General features: G+C 46.1%; 1 protein-coding gene and 1 long non-coding RNA gene across 5 annotated transcripts; both read left to right on the top strand.

Moving 5' to 3' along the window:
• The first annotated feature begins 4,343 nt into the window (after nucleotides 1-4,343).
• Nucleotides 4,344-5,676, top strand: LOC119658998. 4 transcript variants are annotated; one of them, XR_005250311.1, is made up of 6 exons: nucleotides 4,344-4,428; nucleotides 4,487-4,653; nucleotides 4,756-4,896; nucleotides 4,968-5,194; nucleotides 5,249-5,422; nucleotides 5,490-5,676. It is a non-coding gene; the product is annotated as an uncharacterized LOC119658998 (long non-coding RNA). The 4 variants fall into 4 exon arrangements; XR_005250309.1 differs by having other exon boundaries at nucleotides 4,387-4,653; XR_005250313.1 differs by having other exon boundaries at nucleotides 4,387-4,653; nucleotides 4,950-5,194.
• Nucleotides 5,677-16,719: 11,043 nt separating this feature from the next.
• Nucleotides 16,720-18,351, top strand: LOC119658979. Its single transcript, XM_038066863.1, has 4 exons — nucleotides 16,720-16,997; nucleotides 17,338-17,564; nucleotides 17,618-17,791; nucleotides 17,864-18,351. Exons 1-4 carry the CDS (start codon nucleotides 16,797-16,799, stop codon nucleotides 18,114-18,116), a joined length of 855 nt encoding a protein of 284 aa, XP_037922791.1. The 5' UTR covers nucleotides 16,720-16,796; the 3' UTR covers nucleotides 18,117-18,351.
• Nucleotides 18,352-23,490: the final 5,139 nt, after the last annotated feature.

The following is a 23,490-nucleotide window of genomic DNA, read 5'->3' as shown; positions in this document are numbered from 1 at the left end:
TTCGGGCATATGGAGTCTCAGCAGACTATCACCGGAAGCGTTCCAGAGATCTGGTCCTAGAATGGATCCCTGTGCTACTCCCGACGTGATTTTCATCCTCTTCTAGCCCTCCAGCGTCTCATAGAGCAGGGAGCAGTCTTTCAGATAATCCCTCAATATCCGCAAGAGATAACTTGGCGCGTGGAAAGAGCTCTCCATGAAGCCTAGTATATCTGTCCACCTTATGGAATTAAAGGTATTTCTTCAAGCGTTATGAGGAACACTATCTGGCACTGATTGGCGGCTGTGTGCTTTGGCTCGATGAACCGCATCCACGACCTCCATAACAACATCCACTGTAGATCTCCCTGTTCTGAACCCAAACTACCTACCTTGCGGAAAAGTCCCCGGCAGCGCGGATCGCTTCAGCTAGTCTACTCCTGTTGAGCTTCTAGAACACTTGTCCGGCCTTGTTAAGTATACACAGTGGTCGGGTCTCCTTTACCCTTACTGATCAACGCGAGTCTAGCCACTTTCCAGCGACAAGGAAAAATGCCGTCCTCCAAGCAAGCGTTGAGCAGTTCAAGCAGCATGTCTGGCCGTTGTATTTGTATGTTTGAATACTCCTCCGGTATATCATGGTACCCTCTTGTTTTTCAAGGTGAGAACTTCTTCTAACTTTCTCATGGTGAATAAGGGGCAATCCTCGACGCTTTCCACTCTATTGACATCAACGCGTATAGGATGTCTAGGCAATAATGCCCGCACAACGCGGTCTATCTAGTGGATACTTAGTATGCAAGGCTTCCGCAGAGCCCCGATTTTCCGGTTGACAAGCTTATAGCCAAGTCCCCACGGGTCCCCATTTACCTCGTTGACAAGGTTCTGCAGCCGTGAGCTTTGCTTTTATTTATCGCGGTGCGGGGTCCCCTTTTTTGCTGATCTTTACTGTACCTTCATGGCGCATGCCTCATTTAAACGTTGTGTTAAACTGCGGAGCTTATGACACTCCCTTCGTAGGTCAGTAATTTCTGCCGTCCACCAGTACATAGAAGGCTTGTCACCGCTAGGGCCCCTCCAGGGCATGGAAGCGTCACATGCTGTCGTTATCAGGTTCACCATTGAATTTATGACGGTGTCAGCCGCGACGCTGCCGCTCGGAGTGTCCTCCAGCGCAGTTCTGCCTGCTCTAAGAACTTCGACGAGCTTCCCGGTGTTCACCCTCGCGACATTCCACAGGCAGGGAGAGCGTCGCGTTGGTGCTCGCCGGCAAGTAGCTTCAACCACTTCGAACGCGATGTATTGGTGATCACTTGTCGAAAAATCTTCTTGGACTCACCACCCGTCCACCGATGATGCCAGAGATTCCGGCACAAATGTGATATCAGCAATGCTTCCTTCACAGCCTGGGCGCCGAAACGTTAGCGTGGATCCGGTGTTTAAAACAACGAGCCTCGCCGCCATTTCCAGAATCCGTTTCCCTCTGGAATCTGACTGAGGCATGCCCCATTCTAGGATTCGTCCCTTCGTTCTTGAAATGGTGATCTCCAGAGCATCAAGCTGGCACCGAAAGTCCGGCATCGTCTCATTCGGCGTCAGGTAAACGCTAGAAAATGTTATCCCTAAACACTGCATCCAGACAAACCCATTCCCTCAGCCTTGTGGAGGAACATGAAGTTGAACGTCGTCCCGAACCCAGATGGCAGCGGTACTCGATAAGTAGAGATTCCATGATGCCGGGTCCCTGTTTCGATATTGCTTGCTGATTAGCACTAGATCAGCCTCTACGCAGCAACTGGTGAGCGGTTGCACTCCGGTGCATGTTAATTTGTAAAATGGTGCCTTACCCAATGGATCACATCCACGCAGAAAACCGGACAGTCCAATCTGATCATGGGATCCTCTAGGGTGGCGTGTTTCTGGTGCTCTGGATGCTAGAGCGAGATGGAGGTGGTGGTGTTTACCAACGACTTGGTGATATTCGAGTCGGATGTGCCCCTCCGCTACATCTGTGGTTATGCAAGGTGGTTTAGGAAGAGAGTGCCTGTGGAATGCAGGATGCCAATTTGCTATAAGTCCAACCAAAACGGAGCCGATGCTGTTTACCATCAAGACAAGTGTCCGGATAGCTGAGTGATTAGAGCGCAAGGCTGTCGTACGGAAGGTCGCGATTCAAATCTCATTGGTGGCAGTGGAATTTGTATCGTGATTTGACATCGGATACCAGTCGACTCAGCTGTGAATGAGTACCTGAGTCAAATCAGGGTAATAATCTCGGGCGAGCGTAATGCTGACCACATTGCCTCCTACAGTCTAGTGTAGTGTGTCGTTACGGTCTTAAGTGAAGTGCTCTAACACACTTCAAGACCCTGATCCAATATGGATTATTGCGCCAACGATTATTATTATAAGGGTAACCGAACTCTATCTCCCACGGCTATATTCGTAAAGACTGGTACCTTCCTCGAATATAAATTATCTGGGTGTGGTCCTGCATCCTGAGTTAAATTGGAGAAAGAACATAGAACTGACGGTTGAGAAAGTCTGCTTAGCTTTCTATGCCACCTCTGGACAAAGGTTATTCTTTGGTTGCGCACAATAGGGGTTCGTCAGATCCTCAAACGTACGGTTTTATTGGGTGATGGCCAGCGCTGAGGAAGAAATACAACAACATGTCCGGGTGTTACAGGGGCTCAACTGACCTGGTCGGCTGATGTCCTTAATACACTGATACAACTCCTCCTCCTGAACCTTCATATTAAATACGCTATATCAGACCTCATGAGGCAGTATCTTTTGCAATGATTCCCTACAACCATAGTAGCATCCCACGCTAATTGTGAGCTAATAAACTACGCCACATGCAAGTTGAAGAGGAATTTTGGTTTGGGCTCTTTAACTAGGGCAGAGTGATAGACCCGGAATTTGTTACAAGGCTGTGACGCCATTTCCTTTCCGGACGGACCAGAGATAGTCTGTGACGTCGGGGAGGGACTGTACTTATATACGGCCAGTATAGCCAAGTCGTCCTCTTCTCCAGAATACACCAGGGCATTCCAAGCATAGATAACATCCAAGCGGCCACTATGGCTTTGTACTCAGTGGAGATATCCTCCAGACTGGTGGAGCAGTGTAAGAACTGTCAGCCAGTCTGAGAAACACGCTCCAAGTCACTCTCCCTCCATCCCCCCTAACCTCCTCGTCCCAGGAGGACGGGGGAAAATAAGCAGGTTGACGGATTGGCCGGTGAAGGGTAGTGGATAAAGTTTGTGTCCCACTGGGTGCTCTCAAGGGAAGAATTTGCCTTGGCGACCAACAGTAGACTATATGATTGCAACGTCAGCACCGCAAACCAACCAACTAACAACATCAAACCGCACTGGTCAAACGGGAAGAATAACGATATGAGAATACAACTTTGAGACCGTTGATAATTTCTCCCATCTAGAGTCGAAAATCACAACCGATAACAGCTACGAGGGCGAAATCCTGCACGGTCAGCTTACAAAAAGTGCTCCACTCGAAACGTCTCGCCATAGGGTCAAAGGTCTTACTGTACAAGACAATGATCTTGCTAGTCCTCATGTATTCCTCGGAGGCTTGGGTTGTTAGCAAGAAGAATCGCGAATTCCTGGCCGCGTTCGAGAGAAAAATCCTCCGAAGAATTGTTGGCCTCCTACATGAGGATGGACGATTCCGTAGCCTATATAACAACCAAATCTATGAGCGATACCATGACCGTCAAGTGGTGGATAAATCCGGCTTAATAGGTTACGGTGGGCTGGTCACTTAATCCGTATGGATGAGGATGATCCAGCCCGGAAAGTCTATAGGGGCAATATCTATGGTAGAAAAAGAAGACGAGGCAGACCCTGTCTAAGATGGAGCGATGGCATAGGCCAGGACGCCAGACAGCTTTTAGGGATGTCGAATTGGTGGACTTCGGCGCAAAACCGGGATGTCTGGAGTTCCTTATTAAGGCAGGCCGAGATCGGATACCGGTTGTTGCGCCGTTGATGATGATGATAATGATATATTATTGATACCTATTTCTTAAAAATAAAAAAATAATTTAGAAAACCAAACGGACTACGTACAAATAGTATTGTTCTGAATTCAAATACACTCACAGAAGAAGCAAACAAAACCTTTCGGACCTGAAGCAGGGAGCTTCCAGTTTCCCGACTTGTTAAAGATTGTGGAGCACTGTGCACTGAAAATTTATTTCAACTCATGTACATATGTATTTACATTCTTGAACTTCATTTCGAATTCCGTCTGCACCCTCTAGCGTCGTTTTAATAATCAAATTATCTTAACATAAGCTAAGCATACTTATCTTGCACAGTACATAGCTATGATTACGCTCTGACCGGTATAAAGTCTCATCCAGTCTTCCATTGGACGTCCTACTGAGTTGGCCTCTTTGGCCCATCTTCACATTGTTAAGTCAGTACTAAGTATTTGATTAGCATGGCAGATAGATTGGTTGATATCCCAATTCAAGATTTGGTGACTCTTCGGGATTTCTATAAAGGAGACTGGCCCACGTATAATATCGGATATGGTATCGTGGATACATATGTACGGTGGCTCGGTAAAGATCCCAACATCCCCCATATCCGTATTTTCTCGTTGAATGGTGATTGGAGTGATGGTACTTTTATTATTATAGTAAGTACACTTGAACCAAGGTAATTTGACTTTAAAAGAGTCCTTGTTTCCCGATTATCTATATTTTGGCCTTAAGTTTAACCTGATATTGATTCTTCTCAGATCAGAGAACGCTCAGCTTTCCACTTAAATATGATTATAAAATGAAGATACTTTTCCATTGCGTTTTTATCGATCTTAGATGCATAGCTGTCCATATAGATGCTGTAGATGGAAAACGAACGAACAAGTGAACATTGAATTGTAATAAAACATGAAGCCTTATGATATCACCAATTCCTGACGATCAGTAAAAGTATCTTTCATCATTGCAGGACTGGAGTATGGTCTACTGCAATACACGAAATACCAATTTCACTCGTCTACTAAAAGCCCTATCTCTTATCGATTGGAGTAAAGGATACACAATTGGTTCCATCGGATGTGATGATGATGATGAGATAAATAATTTCGTCAAGGACAACAAAATTGAGGTTGATTTCGTAAACCCCACAAAGTGGTATCGGTTGCCTCAAGCAGAAGCCGTAAAGTTCGTTGTAAAGTAGGTAACCATTCGAAACTGCTGGATTTTCTCTAATTTCTTGACTTTTTTTAGTCCCCCTCATGGTATCACACTTAGGCCTCTAACCGAAGTAGATGCAGTCACTGCTAACGCTTTGTGGCACCACAATTATCCTGGTTCCGTTGTGTATTTGAAACGCATGGTTAAGTATAACATCAGTGTTGGAGCTTTTACATCAGAAGGACAGTTAGTGGCATGATGCTTCAGGTGCGAAAAAAACTGAAAAATCTAGCCTTCCACATGTTCCTTTCTGATTTTTCTCTTTACTCAACAGAATTCCAGCTGGCTGTCTCGGAACCCTCGAAGTTATAGAGTCGCATAAACGAAAAGGACTTGGAAGCTTGATGGTACGGGCTATGGCTAAAGCTATAGCTGAAACAGGGGATGATGTCTTCTCTCCAGTGGTGGTCGATAATTATCCATCGATTAAAATGTTTGAAAGACTCGGATTCAAAGTTTGTGGAACAATGAATTGGATTACGACAGCTGATCGTGGAAGCTGAGATGATAGCGAGCAGCATTATTAGGAAAACAAGCAATTCATTAGAATTATCTTTCAACAATTGAGTCATTACATCGCTTTTTAGAGTGGTTTCTTATGGAAATTCAGTGAGGGCAAAAGATTTATTGAACATGTTTAATTTACATATTTACTTCTACATTGTGTACATATTCAAATAATTGCGTTCTGACTGACGTCAGCTTCTTGACAATATTTACTTGAGCTGTTATCGAATGTTAGGTTATCAGTTGAAGACCTTGTGTCTGTATTAATTAGAAATATACTTTTAAATCCGCTCCTTCTAGACCGATATACTTCCTTTTATAATCGCGCTTTCGATTGAGTCGTAACACGACTACCTGAGACCTGAACAATTAACAACCTCCCTCAGTTGTCTTTCTTCTGGCTTCTGGAATATGCCTACGACAGCATAGAGACCCCGCAGGATTATTGCTTTCTCCAAATTCAGCACGAATTTTAGGATGGAATTTTAGCCCCCAATTGCGGTACGGTATCATTGTACCCTGAGAACATAAATCAGGATACAGATTAATCTTAACTGGAATCACAAGGTAGCCGATATAGGACAGAATAACATTTGAATAGTGTAGTGCTACACACCAACGGAGACTTCCGACATAGAAAAGAAGATGACTTCCTAAGGGTGATGTTAAAATCTATATGGCAAAATTAATTTTAATAACATCTCGGTCGAATATATCTTGGGGAAACACAGCCTTGGACCGGAATGACAACAGTGGGCCTAGTGACAGAAGGGGGAAGGGGATGGAGCAGAGTAATATCCTCGGTGTGGAGTTTTTCGAGACTCAGAATAAAAACCTTTCCAGAATGAAGGGGTAATGGAGATGTTTCCAGCGTAATTGTCACCATAGGACCGCTTCCTCGACGATTACCTAGACTCAGATTCTCTACTTACTCAGGTGGGAACCAATCTAATTAGAACCCAGTCATTAACGGACCAGCTCGAGCAAGCCCCTTCTGTCAGCACTGCTGACCCCAGGCTTCAATCGACGCCACTTGCTGAGGCTAAAGTTTTGCCCATGGATAGGCACCTATCCACGGACCGCAAACAGTCTTCGGGCAAACCGCCTCCGGGCAAAGCACAACCCCAGGGCTGCGCTAAGGTTGAGGAGAAAGGATCGTTCGGGGCACCTGCAGCTAAGGGGAAACTGAAGCAGTAGCGGTTCTTGAACGATCCTAACTCTTCGACACAAAAAGGAGCAAACGGAGCTCGGTCTGCAACAGCTAAGCCTTCATTTGCAGCCAAGGTTATCGAAGCCGATGGATGAGTCCTGTATGACGACTTTAATCCATCTGGTTAGGATACCGAGCAGTGCGAATAGCTTAGGAGGAAAACTCCTCCTAGTTGTAATGACTGCATCCTCATCATCGCCATCATCATCAACGACGTAATAACCGATATCCGGTCTAGGTCTGCCTTAATAAGGAACTCCAGGCATCCCAGTTTTGCGCCGAGGTCCACCAATTCGATATCCCTAAAAGCTGTCTGGCGTCCTGGCCTACGCCATTGCTCCATCTTAGGCAGGGTCTGCCTCGTCTTCTTTTTCTACCATAGATATTGCCCTTACAGACTTTCCGGGCTGGATCTTCGTCATCCATACGGATTAAGTGATCAGTCCACCATAACCTATTTAGCCGGATTTTATCCACAACTTGACGGTCATGGTATCGCTCATAGATTTGCTTTTATTTTTTTGTTATATAGGCTACGGAATCGTCCATCCTCATGTAGGGGGCGAAAATCCAAGTTTCCGAGGAATACATCAGGACTAGCAAGATCATTGTCTTGTACAATAAGAGCTTTGGCCCTATGGTGAGACATTTCGAGCGGAACAGTTTCGTATCATTGTGGAGTTTAGATTGCCACAGGAGATGTGCGTCCATAGGCATGCTTATACGAAGGCCAGGTAGTTGGGGAGCAAGCACCCACTGTGGCTATGGGTAGAGCACCCAGAAATCAAACCTAACATGGAGGACGTGAATGGAAATTTATTTACGGTGCAGGGCTTCGGAAACACGCTCAACGGGCTCCCGGCCGTTACTTCAGTAGTAGAAAACTAACGCTACAAGAGATTTTGAGTGGAGTGGAAATGAAATCCACACCGTATTCTTTTCGCAAGTGCTCAAAACTCGGGAGCTAACCACTATGGGCAACATTATCTCTAGGCAGTTAAGGACCCGGGACCCGAAAAGGAACTTGAGTGTGTATGTGCAAGATGGGGGAGAGACAAAGCCTGTGAGCACTCAGAACCTAGTGATCCATTGTACTCGATTTCCCCGTCTAACGGAATATCACGAATTCGTTTATTGATCGCAGGATTTCCATTAGTGGATGTGATGCTACCCGCTGCAGTTGTAGCACATCAGCTCCAAAAATCTGATGTCTGATGCGTCCAAAGGTGGGGTACTCACATTGTAAATGTTCCGTGGATTCCACTTCCTCATTACAGGATGGACACGTATCATTTTGGAGAACTAGTGTTCTAACCGTATGTCCAGCTAGTGAATTATGGCCTCCCAGAATGCCCACAATACTTATCAAAGACTTCCTGCTTTTCAACAGGATAAACTTTGCAGTATGTTTGTTTGATTCTGGCAGGAAAAGTTTGGTGTATCTAGCAGCATTAAGGCTCACCCACCTGTTATTATAAAAAGTTGTTTCCCAGTTTTTGAAAGCAGCATTAGCCAATGCTACCGACACTCCAATTGCTGGTTCCGGTACGCACATGGGGAAAATTGAACCCTCTTTTGCTAAAGCATCCGAGATTTCATTTTCCTCTACGCCACAGTGATCAGGTACCCAGAGTGTTTCCACCGTATTGAATCCAGAGATAGAGTCCAAACGATTTCTGCATTCCTAAATGATTTTCGAGGTGATCAAAGGACTATTCAACGCCCTCAATGCAAACTTAACGCCCTCAATGCAAACTTAACGCCCTCAATGCAGCTTGGCTATCACTGCAGATACGATGCGCCTGCCCTTCAACCGCTCGTCAATCACCCAGTTTTCCACCCTTAAGATCGCGTAAATTCCGGCTTGAACCGTTTCATATTGTCCCAAAGGAAAAAAGCCCACTTCTCGTTTTTATTCGAGAGGTAGAATCTGGTTCCAGAACCCTCTTCTGTTTTTGAGCCATCGGTGTAGAAGACTTCCGTATATCCCGCCAAGCATTCCTCTGGGACTTCCCATCTCTCTCTACGCTTCATGGTAGCTTCATATCTTCTACCAAACAGATGTATGGGGACACGATAATCGGAAAGCATTGTAAGAACTAGATTGAATACTCCCAGTAATTCTTCCAGAAATCTGTGTCACCCACATCCGTTGTTTCCCCATAGATCTAATCGAATTGGTCTATGAGCTGGTCTCATTGCAGTGCTCTGAATAAATATATTCAGGAGCTGCACAATGAGTAGTGTATTTAGAGCTGCGCCGGATGTCGTGCTCATGACACAAGTGACACCCAGTACGGCTAGTTTACAGTGAAAACCTTTTTGTCTCACCTTAACCCACCACACTACAGATTCATAAGCGGACACCGGCCTAATGATAGCAACATATATCCACACTACCACATGATGCCTAAGTCCCCATGTCGAGGTTTGTCTGCACAGCCCATAAGCGGTGAGAGCTCGTTTCATCTTTACCTCTACATGTCTGTTCCAAAGAAGTTTTTTATCTAGAGTGAATCCCAGATACTTTACTACTTCGGAGAGTTGAAGGGTAGCACCCCTCATCTCAGTGAGGTAAAGTCCATCCAGTTTTCTCCTTTTTGTGAATAATACCATTGTGGTTTTGTTTGGATTATCTGAAAGGCCATGTCTAAGGCACCAACTGTCTATCAAATCAATGGCACGTTCTATATTCATACACACCATTCCAAGATCCCGATCAACAGCAAGCACAACCACGTCATTAACACAAGCTTCAGCGTGTATTGTCAAATTTTGAAGTTCACATAGCAGTGAGCCGACCAGCATACTCCACAGAAGTGGCGAAAGCACACCTCCTTGGGGGCAGCCTTTCGTTGCTTCTGCTGTCAGATAGCGATCGACACCCACCTCAGCGCACAGCAATCTCTGCGTTAGCATAGCATGGATCCACTTAATTAAAGCATCATCAACACCATGCGCTCTGGCGGCATCACAAAGTTTTTGAAAAGGCACACAGTCAAAAGTGTAGGAAAAAGTGCAGAACCATATGGTCACTTCCCCTGAGCACATTCAGACTCTTTTCGTCCAGTTCGAATAATGGCGTCCAGTTCGAATATGGCGCGGCAATCCATATTGGTTCAGGGCCCTGAAATGTGTTAGAGTACTTCATTCAAGACCTTAACGGTACACTACAGTACACTGTAGGAGGCAATGTGGTCAGCATTACGCTCGCCCGAGATTATTACCCTGATTTGACACAGGTACTCATTCACAGCTGGGTCGACTGGTATCTGACGTCGAATCACGATATAAATTCCATTTCCACTATTGATATTTGAACCGCGACCTTCCGTACGACAGTCTTGTGCTCTAACCACTGAGATATCTGGACACCAGTTCGAATACCAAGTTGAAACCCTTCACGTTTGTAGATTTGTCCTTCCTGGCATTCATAAACTTTACCCTCCAGTGTCCATGCATGCGGATGATGCCCTCTGCCTTCGTCCGAGGGCCCGCTAAGCAAAATCCAACATGTTCTGTCCTGCGCAGCTCAGTGTTCACAATAGTGAACTTGGGTCGACCGCCGGAACTCAAAGCCGGGATTGCCTGCTAGAGCCACTTTAAGGCAGCCTCGTCAGTGCACTCCAAATGGAGAACCCATCGCGAAAACCTTGATTGTTAAATCGTGGCTGATTTGATCACCTCCCGGCACCCTAGTCCTAATCCCCGCAGGACGCGTGGAAGCAGGCCCTTGTGCGGACCACAATAAAGCGTCGGCCACAACAGATGTGTTGGTCTTACGCTTCTTGCACGCATTACCGCTGGCAGAAGAGTCTGGTACGTTCAGTGTGGATCTCACCTGGTTTTCCGTTTGATTGCCTCCAGGGATTGGTCATCTACCCCGATCGTGAAGAGTTTACCCTTGCCCTCCACTTTGCTTCTGAAGACTCTCCATAATTTCGTATGGAGATCCTCATTCTGAACGATTAGGAGTTCCATGGTCCGTCTCTATTTTTGCGGCTTCCGGGAGAAACACGGTTACCATGTATGCTCCTGATATATCCTCACCAGTACCTGTTGACAGTTCTGCTCCTTCCCTGCCTGGCAATTTAGGAACTATGGTCCTAAGGCATTCTGCAGTGTTTTCCGTCGCGCAGTCCACCAGCTGGTGACCTGGTCGAAAGCGTATCCCGGAGAACACAAGTTTCGCAGTCCATCTCTTGCATATCTGCCTGACGACAAGGTCTTCGATAGTTTCCTGTTCCTCACAAGTGAGTATTTGCTCGGGAAACATTTTTGGCAGTATGGTCAGTCGAATGTCCTTCACCGCACTATCATAGCTAATGGCCTTTAACCCTGACCTTTTCTTTCCTCTTGGGTTGAAGTTTGGATTTTTTGGAGCATTCTCTTTATGTGGGCTAAACTCCTCTACTCCCCGCTTTCTTGCCGCCTTCTTAAAGGCCTCTTCTGGTTTCAGACCTTCCTTCTGGTAAGACAAGTGCCATTTAGCATGTGCGCAACTGAGAGCTGTTTCATTCCTGACATCCGATATGCTGATCTCAGACTGCTTTTCCTTGCCCTGCTTTCTAAGTAATGCTCTGTTTTGGTTATTGTCCTCGCAGTATACCAATGTTGACCTCGGATCTACTACTTGGCGTCCCAACTTCTCCCTTCTTGGGTTTTAGTATTTCAGACATGTGCCTCCGCCTGGTTAACCAGTTTGTGCGCGGTACGCGCTTGTTTGGCTCTGGTTTTTTGTCTGTTTTAATTAGTCCGCCGTGCCATAGCCCTTGTAGCACAGTAAGGTCATACTTAATCACTGAGGCCACCAGGTATCAGTGCGGCGGGCTCCCGGCCGTCGATATCCCTCGACCGCAGTGCTTCGGTGGTGGACAACTTATCCACCGTTGCATCTAATACTACAAGTGTTTTGGATTTGGAGAAGGAGGTGTTCAAGCGAAGCACAACTCTGCCAAGAACACCAATTGCGAAGGCAAAGAATGATGGGCTAAAAGGAGATAGCTGGCCAAAAAAGGCGATTTCGACACCCATCGGATCTGATCAAGAGGTACTCCAGCAGCAGCAAATAGATCCATTCAGGAGAAGCTCATCAATTTTACGATCTCCTCCAATATCAAAGCCGGCAAAAGAGAAAGCTCATGGGAGCTCAGCAACTGAAAAAGGTGAAGGAGTCAGTAAAAGGAGTAGTCTGGCCAGGACTCAACAAGAACAGAGCCCTGACCCAGAAGAACTACCTTTTATGCAGCTTGGGGCTAAAATAGTTGAGCTGTCCGAATTCATCAAGGACAAGCACAACGTGCACCAAGCCATTAAGAACATGGTGAGAACCATCAGGGTGCTTTATAATAGGTCACAGGAAGAAATAAGAAAGCCTAAGGAAAAGCCGGACATCCCAGCCTCAACAGTGTCACAGGCGACCCAAGTGACACCCAAGCACAAAGTCGCCGACCTTCGCTCAAGTAAAAGAGTGAGAGACAAGGAGGAGGAAGCTTTGGCGAATCAACAGGCCCCAAAAAGTAAAAAAGGGGTCTTGACCAGTCCAACAAAGGGAACTAAAAGTTCAGAAGAGCCCAAAGTACCAAAAGTAGGAAAGTCGGCTAGCGAACCGAAACTGAAAGAAAATAAGAACGATGGTTGGACTAAGGTCGTGAATAAAAAAAGAAATAGGAAACCAAAGGTGCGTATTCGCCCGGAGGCAATTGTAATCTCCAGCAGAGGACATCTAACATATGCGGAGATACTGAAGAAGGTGAAATCTGACCCCGACCTAAAAGACCTAGGCGGAAATGTTAGCAAAATCCGGAGGACCCAGAAAGGTGATCTCATGTTTGAGCTGAAAAAATCCAGCGTGGGTAAAACTGACGACTTTCGTAACCAAGTTTTAAACTCACTTGGGGAGAATGTCGCGGTTCGTTCCCAAAAACATGAGATCTATATTCAGTGCAAGGATCTCGATGAGGTAACATCCAGAGAAGAAGAGATCTGCACTGCCTTGAAGGAACAATTCAAGTTGGAAGATTTCAGGGAAGAATCCATCGTGAGCCTAAGAAAGGCTTATGGCGGTACTCAAACGGCCACAATGCGACTGCCAGTGGAGTCAGCGCAGAAGTTGTTGGCCGTGGGGAAGGTTCGGATTGGATGGGTTGTTTGCCGACTAAGGGAACAGATCTCCTTAAAAAGGTGCTTCAAATGCCTAATGTTTGGACACTTCGCAAAGGCATGCACTAGCGGCATCGATCGGTCCGATCGATGCCGAAGATGTGGGGAAAAAGGACATATTGCCAAGGAGTGCAATAGAGAACCCAAATGCATTCTGTGCGAAGAAAAGGAGGGAAGGGATAACCGGCATATTGCCGGAAGTGGGAAATGCCCAGAATTTAGGAAGGCGTTAACTGCAGTGAAAAAATGAGGTTAATACAAATAAACCTTAATCATTGCAGGGTCGCACAAGATTTGCTCGCGCAGACCACTTACGAATCCGCAATGGAGATTGCTATCATTAGTGAACCGTACAGAAATCTTGACGGTGCTGTATGGGTCACAGATTCGACTGGTGGAGCGGCGATATGGGCGTGCTGTCGTCAAGCCATACAATATAGCATGATTCAGGCGGCTAGAGGCTTTGTGTGGGCAAAAATAAGCGGTATATTCATATATAGCTGTTACGCCCCACCGAGCCTCACACTGCCCGAGTTTGAAGAACTGTTAGACGGTCTTGTTCACGATGCAAAGGGACGGAGTCCAAAAGTGATAGCCGGTGACTTTAATGCGTGGGCTATCGAGTGGTGCAGCAAAGAGACTAACGCAAGGGGGCGGTGCTTATTAGAAGCATTCGCCCAGTTGGATGTGGTTCTGGCCAACGAAGGCGATATAAACACTTATCGGAAAGGGGGAACTGGGTCAATTGTAGATCTGACTTTTATCAGCCCTGCGTTAGCACGTGACATGTCCTGGCAAGTTAGTGAGGACTTCACGTACAGCGACCACCAGGCAATCACCTTTGAACTAAGGATGGAGCCACAAGGCAGGAGACCCGCGCCCCGGAAGCCGAAATCCAGAGGAACACCAGGATGGTCTGCCAAAGCGATGGATGTGCAGACATTCATGGAGGTGTGGCTAGACTTGCCTAGCAAAGCAGGCACCTCCACGGATAGAGCTCTCCATGTCACACAGAGCATCTCTAAAGCATATGACGCGTCGATGCCTAGGAGGTGTTCATTCCCCACTAGAAGAGCCAATTATTGGTGGAATAGTGAACTTGCCAATCTTCGATCGATTTGCCACAGAGCCAGACGAACGGCTCAGAGGGCAATAGGTAGGATCGATCAGGGGCAAAAGGAGCATGCCTATAGAGAAGCTCGCAAGAACCTCAAGCTTGCCATCCAGCGGAGTAAGAGAGAATGTTTTAAGGAGCTCTGTTCGGAAGCGGACATAAATCCGTGGGCACGGCATACCGAATAAGGCTCTCAAACTTGCCGTCAAAAGTAGACCGGGTATGTTCGCGGAGCTGTTTGAAACGTGCATGTCGGAGGGTATTTTTCCTGCACCATGGAAGCGGCAGAAGCTGGTACTGTTGCCTAAGGCTGGCAAACCTCCAAGTGAACCGTCCTCCTATAGACCCATATGTCTTCTAGACACTATGGGGAAAATGTTGGAGCGGGCCATTTATAATAGATTACTTCCAGTAGTCCAGAGCCAAGGGGGCCTTTCAGATAGGCAGTATGGGTTCCGGAAAGCCAGATCAACCATCGATGCCATCAAAATGGTTACTGGCTTGGCCGAAAATGCAATTCACGAAAGGGGTTGTACCAGCAAATATTGTGTGGTGGTGACCCTGGATGTGAGGAATGCATTCAACTCGGCCAGTTGGAACCTTATACGAACGTCTCAGGCGACGATTGATGTTCCCACCTACCGCGCCGCTATTATCGATAGCTACTTGCAAGAGCGGACACTCTGGTATAATACCGATGATGGACCCAAGGAGTACATTGTCTCAGCGTGTGCCCACCAGGGCTCTGTACTGGGCCCACCACTGTGAAACATCATGTATAATAATGTACTTAATCTTCCCGTTCCAGAGAAGGCCACGGTGGTGGGTTACGCCGATGATATAGCACTGGTTGTGGTCGCAAAGCATTTCGAGGATGCTGAGTTGTACTCAAGCGAAGCAATTAGTGTTATTAAGGCTTGGTTAGAGAGTGCTGGACTGGCACTCGCGGAGGCAAAGACGGAAGCGGTCCTCATCACTAAGCGCCGCAAAAGAAATTACACCTGCATTAGAATCGGGAATCGTATCGTCACTTCCAAGCCGGCCATCAAATATTTGGGGGTGATGATAGACGGAGGACTTAATTTTAAGCAGCACATAGAGCATACTTGTAAACGAGCATCCACCACGAGTATTTCTCTGGCAAGGATGATGCCGAACGTAGGAGGCCCGCGGCATACTTGCAGGCTGCTCATAGCCAGGGTGGTGAGCTCTATCATGCTGTATGCAGTCCCAGTTTGGGGAAAAGCACTGCAGGTTTTAGGCAATACACATAAACTGAGTGCGGTCTACAGAAGAACATCCCTAAGGGTGTGTTCTGCATTCAGGACCGTCTCAGACGATGCAGCGTTCGTCATCTCGGGAATGATGCCAACTGACATCCTGGCAACCGAAATGATGAACATTTATAACACCAGGTCCATCTCTCCCTTATCTCAGGTGAAAAAAGCCGAAAGGGAGAGATCCATAAGCAGGTGGCAACAGCGATGGGACCAGTCAGAAAAGGGTCGTTGGACTTACAGGTTGATCCCTTCCATCGGGGAGTGGCTGGAGAGAAAGCATGGGGAGATCAATTATAATCTCACCCAGTTTCTCACCGGCCATGGAGGATACCGTCAATACCTGTACAGGTTTAAATTGGACACCTCGCTTAATTGTCCAAACTGCGGGGTCCCAGAGGACCCGGCGCACGTTTTCTTCCAGTGTCCTAGGTTCGTGGAAGAAAGGAAGAACCTGGAGGAAACTTTAGGTGAAGTGCTATCACCGGAAAATTTTGTCCGAAGAATGGTAGCCTGTCAGGAAGACTGGGATGCGATCAATTCCATGATCGCTGTAATCCAGGAAAAACTGCGAAAAACAGAAGAAGTGAGGAAGACGCGGTTACGAACCCCGCGGGTAGACGGAAGGAGATCTAGCTAAAGTAAGCTAACTCCGCCCCGTGATGTAATACCTAAAGGTGGTCCCACGGGGTAGGGGGGGAGTCGGGGGTGGTTTTAGTGGGTAAAAATCGTGGCGTGCCCAGGCCAGCGTCTTTTGAAGATTTCCACCTCCTCAAAAAAAAAAAAAAAGATATCAGTGCGCCTCTGTTCAAATAGGCACGGTTCGCATGACACCCTGGATTGGGGAAGGTGTTCCAGATTCCTAGCGTTTTGTTAATAGTAGGGTCACCTCGTATAGGGTTTGGCTATCACTACTCGAGACGAGAAGCTTGGCCCCTGGAAAGCCACGCATCATCCTCAAAAAGAGGTAGGAGGCAGATAGCTATATTTCGCATCAGTCTGTGCACTGTTTGACCCATGGTTTCAAAGATTATGCAACGCTGTCCACTGAAAAGTGATTGCAACTCGTATACATATGTATATATTTGCATTCTTAAACTGCATTTCGAATTCCCTCCGCACGCTCTAGCGTTGTTTAAAAAATCAAATTATCTTAACGAAAGCTAAGCATACTTATCTTGCACAGTAAATAGCTGTGATTGCGTTCTGAGCGGTGTAAAGATTCATCCAGTCTTGCATTAGGCGTCACACTGAGTTGGCCTCTTTGGCTCATCTTCACATTGTTAAGTCAGTACTAAGAATTTGATTCGCATGGCAGATAGATTGGTTAATATTCCAATCCAAGATTTGGTGACCCTTCGAGATTTCTATAAAGCAGACTGGCCCACGTTTAATATTGGATATGGTACTGTGGATACATATGTACGGTGGCTCAGTAAAGATCCAAACATCCCCCATATTCGCATTTTCTCGTTGAATGGTGATTGGAGTGATGGTACTTTTATTGTTACGGTAAGTACACTTGAACTGATGATTTAGCCTCTAGATAGCCAAGTGCTTTAAAAGAGTCCTTGTTTTCCAATTATCTATATTATGAGCTCACGTTTAACCTAATATTGATTCTTATGCATAAATTTCAAACAATCAGATAATGCCTAGCTTTCCACTTAAAATGTGACTATAAAAAGAAGATACTTTTTCATTACGTTTTTGTCAATCTTAGATGCTGTCCACATAAGTAGATGCTGTAGATGGAAAACGAACGAACAAGTAGATATTGAACTGGAATAAAGCCGCAAACGATCTAGCATATCTAACTCCTCACGATGACTAAAAATATCTTTCATTGCAGGATTGGAATATGCTCTTTTGCAATACTCGGAATACGAGCTTCACCCGTCTAATAAAAGCCTTGTCTCTCATCGATTGGAGTAAAGGATACATCATTGCTTCCATCGGATCAAGATTACTCGATGTGATAAATAAGTTCGTCAAGGACAACAACATTGACGTCGGTTACATAAACCCCACAAAATGGTATCGGATGCCTCAAGCCGAAGCTGCGAAGTTTGTTATAAAGTAGGTAACTATTCGAAACTTCTGGATTTTTTCTAATTTCTGGACTTTTTCAGTCCCCCTGATGGTATCACATTTAGACCTCTAACCGAAGCAGATGTAGTCACTGCAAACGCTTTATGGCGCTTCAATTATCCTGGCTCCATTGTGTATTTGAAACGTCTGGCCAAGTATAACATTAGTATTGGAGCTTTTACATCTGATGGACAGTTAGTTGCATGGTGTTTCAGGTGAGAAGCAATTGAAAAATATAATATAGCCTTCCAGGTTTTCCTCTCCCAACTTTCCTCTCTATTCAACAGAATTCCAGCAGGCTGTCTTGGAACGCTCGAAGTTATAGAGTCGCATAAACGAAAAGGACTTGGAAGCTTGATGGTACGGGCTATGGCTAAATCTATAGCTGAAACGGGGCATGATGTCTTCGCTCCAGTGGTGGTCGATAATTATCCATCGATTAAAATGTTTGAAAGACTCGGATTCAAAGTTTGTGGAACAATGAATTGGATTCCAACAGTTGATCGTGGAAACTGGGATGACAACGAACCGCATTACTAGGAAAACTAACAATTCAGTAGAATTATCTTTCAAAAATTGGATCATTGCATCGCTTTTTAAAGTAGTTTATTACGACAATTCAATGAGAGAAAAAGATTCATTCATTTATAGTATTTACTTCAACCATGTGTACATATTCAACTACATACTTGTATTCTGGTTCACGTCAGTTGCTTCACAATAGAAGTATTTACCTTTTAACGACTGAGCTGTTCTTCAATGTTAACTTATCAGCTAAAGAGCTACTCGTAGTGCCTATATTACTCGAGATTTACTTTTAAATACTTTTGACCATATTTCCATTTGATAAAAGCTAGATAGAAATAGTATGTCAATCGTGCCTGCATGCCCGGTTTTCGGTTCAGGCCTTTTGAGTCTCACACCTGATAGGTCAGCCAGAAAGCTGATCAATTTTCAAATTTTCTGATCCATCCCTTTTATTGGCAATTGTATTGAAGCCCTGCTGAAGGATTGCTTTCTCCAACTTCAGAGAGGATTTCTGCATTACAGGCTGGACATTATGGGACTAAGCCAGGTACGGTAGTGGTATTCTAAGAAGCACTCCTCTCCCTCTTGGGCAATTCTATTATTTTATTCTAGAAAACCTACCGGAGCAAACCTGAATCCACAGTCAGGTTCATTTTAGTTGCATCCACAAGGAACGCTTTTATTTTCTGGTAACCGCTATCATACGGAAAGGGGAACATCTTAATAGTCCAGTGCAATGCACCAACAGATACTTCTAATACAGAGAAGAAGACGGTTTTTTGTAAACACCTTAGTTCAAAAGAGAGAGTTCCTAAAGGTGAAATTGCATTGCATATGTACAGGCTCGCAAAAACATAACACTCTTACTCTTCCAAGAGATGGGGAAACACAGTACTAGGTACGGTAACGAAAACAGTCCGGATCCGTGGCTGAACCGAGTGCACGGTAAGATTGATTACTTCCTTATCCAAATTATAAGCGGGCATGGAGGTTTTCAGTCTTACCTGCACAGCATTGGGGACGCGCGATCTCCTGATTGTGTATTCTGCAATGGAGTGGCGGACGACGCTGAACAAACCCTCTTCTCTTACGAGAGGTGGGAGGGCTTTTGTCAGCAGCTTTATGCAAACACAGAGGACCTCTCTTCAGACAACATTGTCAGAGAGACGCTGAAGAGCGCTGGCAGCTGGAACCGTATTGCGCATTATTTTCGGGCTTTTTTATTGCGAAGAAAATGGAACTCGACCGGCGGAGGGATCGGATAGCAAAGGGTTTCCTGAACTGACAACTCCCTTCCTCCTCTTCCCTCTCGTTGGAGAAAGGAATTCCCTGACTTGAAGGCTTCCAAAGCCGGGAGAGCGAGAGGGTTAGCCCGAAGTAATGTGTCAAACGGTTCCAGGCTAGTCCTTTGAAAACAGGGAGGTGTTTAGTTGGTAATCCGACAACGTACTGTTGCGGGAGTCCATACAATCTGTGCGTAAACGCATTCACCTACCCTTAACAGAAAATAAACAAGTCGGGAAACCGGAAGCTGGACGCTTCACGTACGAAAGGTTTTGTGTATTCCTTAGTACGTAGCACGCAATATATGCATATATTATGTGGGAATATCCACTTTCGGATGATATTGACATTTATAGTCTTGAATTTGCGAAGAAGCGACAACTTTGACGTATTATAACTTTGTTAGTAATAGTGTGATTTCTACCAAACTTGGTAAGATCATGCTCTATATTATACTCTATATTGTTGTGAAATTTCGTCGTGCTAGCATGAACTTAAGGGGGGTTTTGCAGTCAATTACTAAACATTCTAGTAATATACTATTGTTAATTTTATTTGTACAGATATTACTAGGGAAGGTATTTCGGAGCCCAGGCACCATATAGTGGCAGCCTCCTGATTTTTTTCAGATTTTTCGGTTGGGTAGTCTCTGAGAATGGCCCCCTTAAAGGAATGATCACTTTCAACCCCCCGCACTTCCCACCTTTTTAACAAATGTCAAAACTAAGGCCAGCTTCGAAAAGTACTAACTGAAACCTTTAATTTGATACCCCACATGACTATATTTGATGAAAAAAAAATTTACACCCCCCTTTTGCATGTATGGGGACCTCCCCTTAAATTCGTCGTAAAAGGATGTAACTCACTGTATGCGTGAGCGTTCACAGTTCCCACCTCTCCACCAAATTTAGTGTCAATCGCTACAACCACCTCTGAGAAAAATGCGTGTGACGGACAGACAGACAGACAGACAGACAGACAGACAGACAGACGGACAGACAGACAGACAGAGTGGCCTGTGAGGAGTGGCCAGATCTCCCATCAGGCGCGACCCCAGCTGGCGGATAGGGGCATACTTATTGATGTGTAAATATGTGTTCATGCACTTTTCTTTTTTGATTGTGCATGGGCTAGTGTTTGCTCATCTCTGGTGCGCGGACCAAAATGGCTATGGGAAGGATACCCAGAACATAAAACCACCATGGAAGACGAGAGAAGAAGGAAACTTACGGTGCAGGGGCTCGGAACCCCAGTACCGGCGGCTTTTGGGAGTGAGCAAGCGGGCTCCCGGTCGTCGATATCCCTCGACCGCAGTGCCTCGGTGGTGGACAACTTATCCACCTTGGCATATAATGCTACAAGTGATTTGGATCTGGAGGAGGAAGTATTCAAGCGAAGTACGACTTTACCGAGAACACCAATAACAAGACCAAACAAAGATGAACTAAAAGCAGCTTTTTGGACAACAAAAACCGTGACAACACCCACCGCACATGTTCAAGATGTTCGACAGCAGGAGGTGCTCCAGGAACAAGGAAGAGATCCATTCAAAAGAAGCTCATCAACTTTGAGATCTCCACCAATGCCAAAGACGATGAAGGATAAAGTACAGGCCAAAAGTGAAGGACCATGTAAAAGGAGTAACCCTGCCGGGACTTATAGGGAGCAGAGTCCCGATCCGGAGGAATTACCCTTCACCCAGCTTGGGGCAAAAATAGTTGAGCTGTCCGAGTTTATCAAGGACAAGCACAACGTGCACCAAGCCATAAAGAATATGGTGAGGGCTATTAGAGTTCTCTATAATAGATCACAGATGGAGGAAAAGAATGATAAGAACACGCCGAACCCCGCTGTGCCAACAGTATCACAAGCGACCCAAGTGACGCCTAACCGTACTACCATCGAATCCCAGCGAAATAAGCGAGTACGTGAAAAAGAGGGGGATCCTTTAAGCAATCAGCAGGCGCCTAAGAGAAAAAAGGCGGACAGGACATCCGGAAAACCAACACCAACAGGTCAGAAGGAGGAAACCGTACAGCGAATCTAGGAAACTCGACCAGCGTTGCGAAGCCTAAGACCAGCGAAAACGATGGATGGACTAAAGTTACCAACAAAAAAGCGGAACGAAAGGCAAAAGTGCGAACTCGTCCAGATGTAATTGTTATCTCCAGTAAGGGCAATCTGTCCTACGCGGAGATACTCAAAAAGGTCAAAGCGGATCCCGGCCTAAAAGATCTGAGCGGAAATGTAAACCGAATCCGAAGAACCCAGAAAGGGGATCTCATGTTCGAGCTGAAAAGATCCAGCGTGGGCAAAACTGATGACTTTCGCACTCAAGGGAAAAACTCACTTGGGGAGAATGCCGCAGTGCGTGCCCAAAAACATGAGATCTACCTTCAATGTAAGGATCTCGATGAAGTAACATCGAAAGAAGAAATTTGTATTGCTCTGAAGGAGCAATTCAAGTTGAAAGAACTCACCGAGGAGTCTATTGTGGGCTTACGAAAAGCCTATGGTGGTACTCAAACAGCCACAATACGAGTACCAGCGGAGGCAGCACAGATGTTATTGGCTGCAGGAAGGGTTCGGATTGGATGGGTTGTCTGCCGTTTAAGGGAACAAATTTCACTGAAGAGGTGCTTTAAATGCCTCATGTTTGGACACTTCGCGAAGGCATGCACCAGCAGCATTGATCGATCCGATCGATGCAGAAGGTGTGGGGAGAAAGGGCATATTGCCAGAGAGTGCAATAGGGACCCCAAGTGCCTATTGTGCGAAGTAAAAGAGGGACAGGATAACCGGCATATTGCCGGGAGTGGTAAATGTCCAGAATTTAGGAAGGCGCTCACTGCAATGAGAAAATGAGGTTTATTCAAATAAACCTGAATCATTGCAGGGTCGCTCAGGATTTACTTGAGCAGGCCGCGTTCGAATCTGAGATGGAAATCGCCATCATAAGCGAACCGTATAGACACCGTCACGGTGGCATATGGGTCAAAGATTCGACTGGTGGAGCGGCGATATGGGCTTGCGGTCGACAGGCCATACAATGTACTGCAAGTCAGGCAGGCAGTGGCTTCGTGTGGGCGAAAATAAATGGTGTATATGTATACAGCTGCCACGCCCCGCCAAGTTTGACACTGTCTGAATTCGAGCAAATGCTTGATAATCTTGTTCTCGACGCGAAGGGACGAAGTCCAAAGGTGATTGCTGGTGATTTCAATGCTTGGGCCCTAGAGTGGGGTAGTAGGGAATCAAATGCTAGGGGGCGCAGTTTATTAGAAGCTTTTGCGCAGATGGACATAGTTTTGGCTAACGAAGGTGCTGTAAACACCTTCCAGAAAGGGGGATCAGGCTCGGTTGTAGACCTGACCTTTGTCAGCCCTTCGCTGGCGCGTGGTATGTCCTGGTGCGTCAGCGAACGCTACACCCACAGCGATCACCAGACAGTTTGCTTTGAGACATGTGTCGAACCTCAGGGCAAAGAGCTATCATGCCCGAAACCGAAAAAGATTTCAGGCTGGTCTGCAAAATCTTTGGATGAGCAGAGCTTCTTAGAGGTGTGGTTGGATCAACCTGATATAGCAGGCGCCTCTACGGAAAGAGCTGTCCATCTGGCTCAATGCATCGCCAAAGCATGTGACGCGTCCATGCCTAGAAGGTGCGCATTCCCCCGTAGAAGACCAAACTACTGGTGGAATGATGAACTGACCGGCCTTCGATCAGCCTGCCACCGAGCGAGTAGAGCGGCTCAGAGGGCGGTACGTAGAGTCGATCAAGGGCAGAAAGAGTGCGCCTACAAGGCAGCCCGCAAAACCCTCAAGCTCGCCATCCAGCGAAGCAAGAGGAAATGCTTTAGGGAGCTCTGCTCAGAAGCGGACGTAAATCCGTGGGGGAGAGCTTATGGAATCGTGATGGGACGATTTAGAGGCCGTTCGTCTCCGCAGATCACGTGCCCCGCCCTATTGTTGAAAATCATCCAGGGGTTATTCCCCCAGCAAGAGGAGAACACCGACACATTCCAACCACCTCTGAATGTGACGGCAATCCCGCCAGTCACCAGAGACGAGCTCCTGGAGATCTGCGGCAGAATAGGAGACAA

The sequence above is a fragment of the Hermetia illucens genome, chromosome 1, assembly GCF_905115235.1.
Source record: "Hermetia illucens chromosome 1, iHerIll2.2.curated.20191125, whole genome shotgun sequence".
In the NCBI taxonomy this organism is placed as follows: domain Eukaryota; kingdom Metazoa; phylum Arthropoda; class Insecta; order Diptera; family Stratiomyidae; genus Hermetia; species Hermetia illucens.
This window is presented reverse-complemented; position numbering and strand designations above follow the sequence as displayed.

Bases quoted from the DNA above. Each gene is read 5' to 3' on its own strand.
- LOC119658979 (XM_038066863.1), top strand. From the start codon at position 16,797: ATGGCAGATAGATTGGTTAATATTCCAATCCAAGATTTGGTGACCCTT. The intron at 17,565-17,617 runs GTAGGTAACTAT...GGACTTTTTCAG, and splicing joins GCTGCGAAGTTTGTTATAAA to TCCCCCTGATGGTATCACAT. The intron at 17,792-17,863 runs GTGAGAAGCAAT...TCTATTCAACAG, and splicing joins TTAGTTGCATGGTGTTTCAG to AATTCCAGCAGGCTGTCTTG.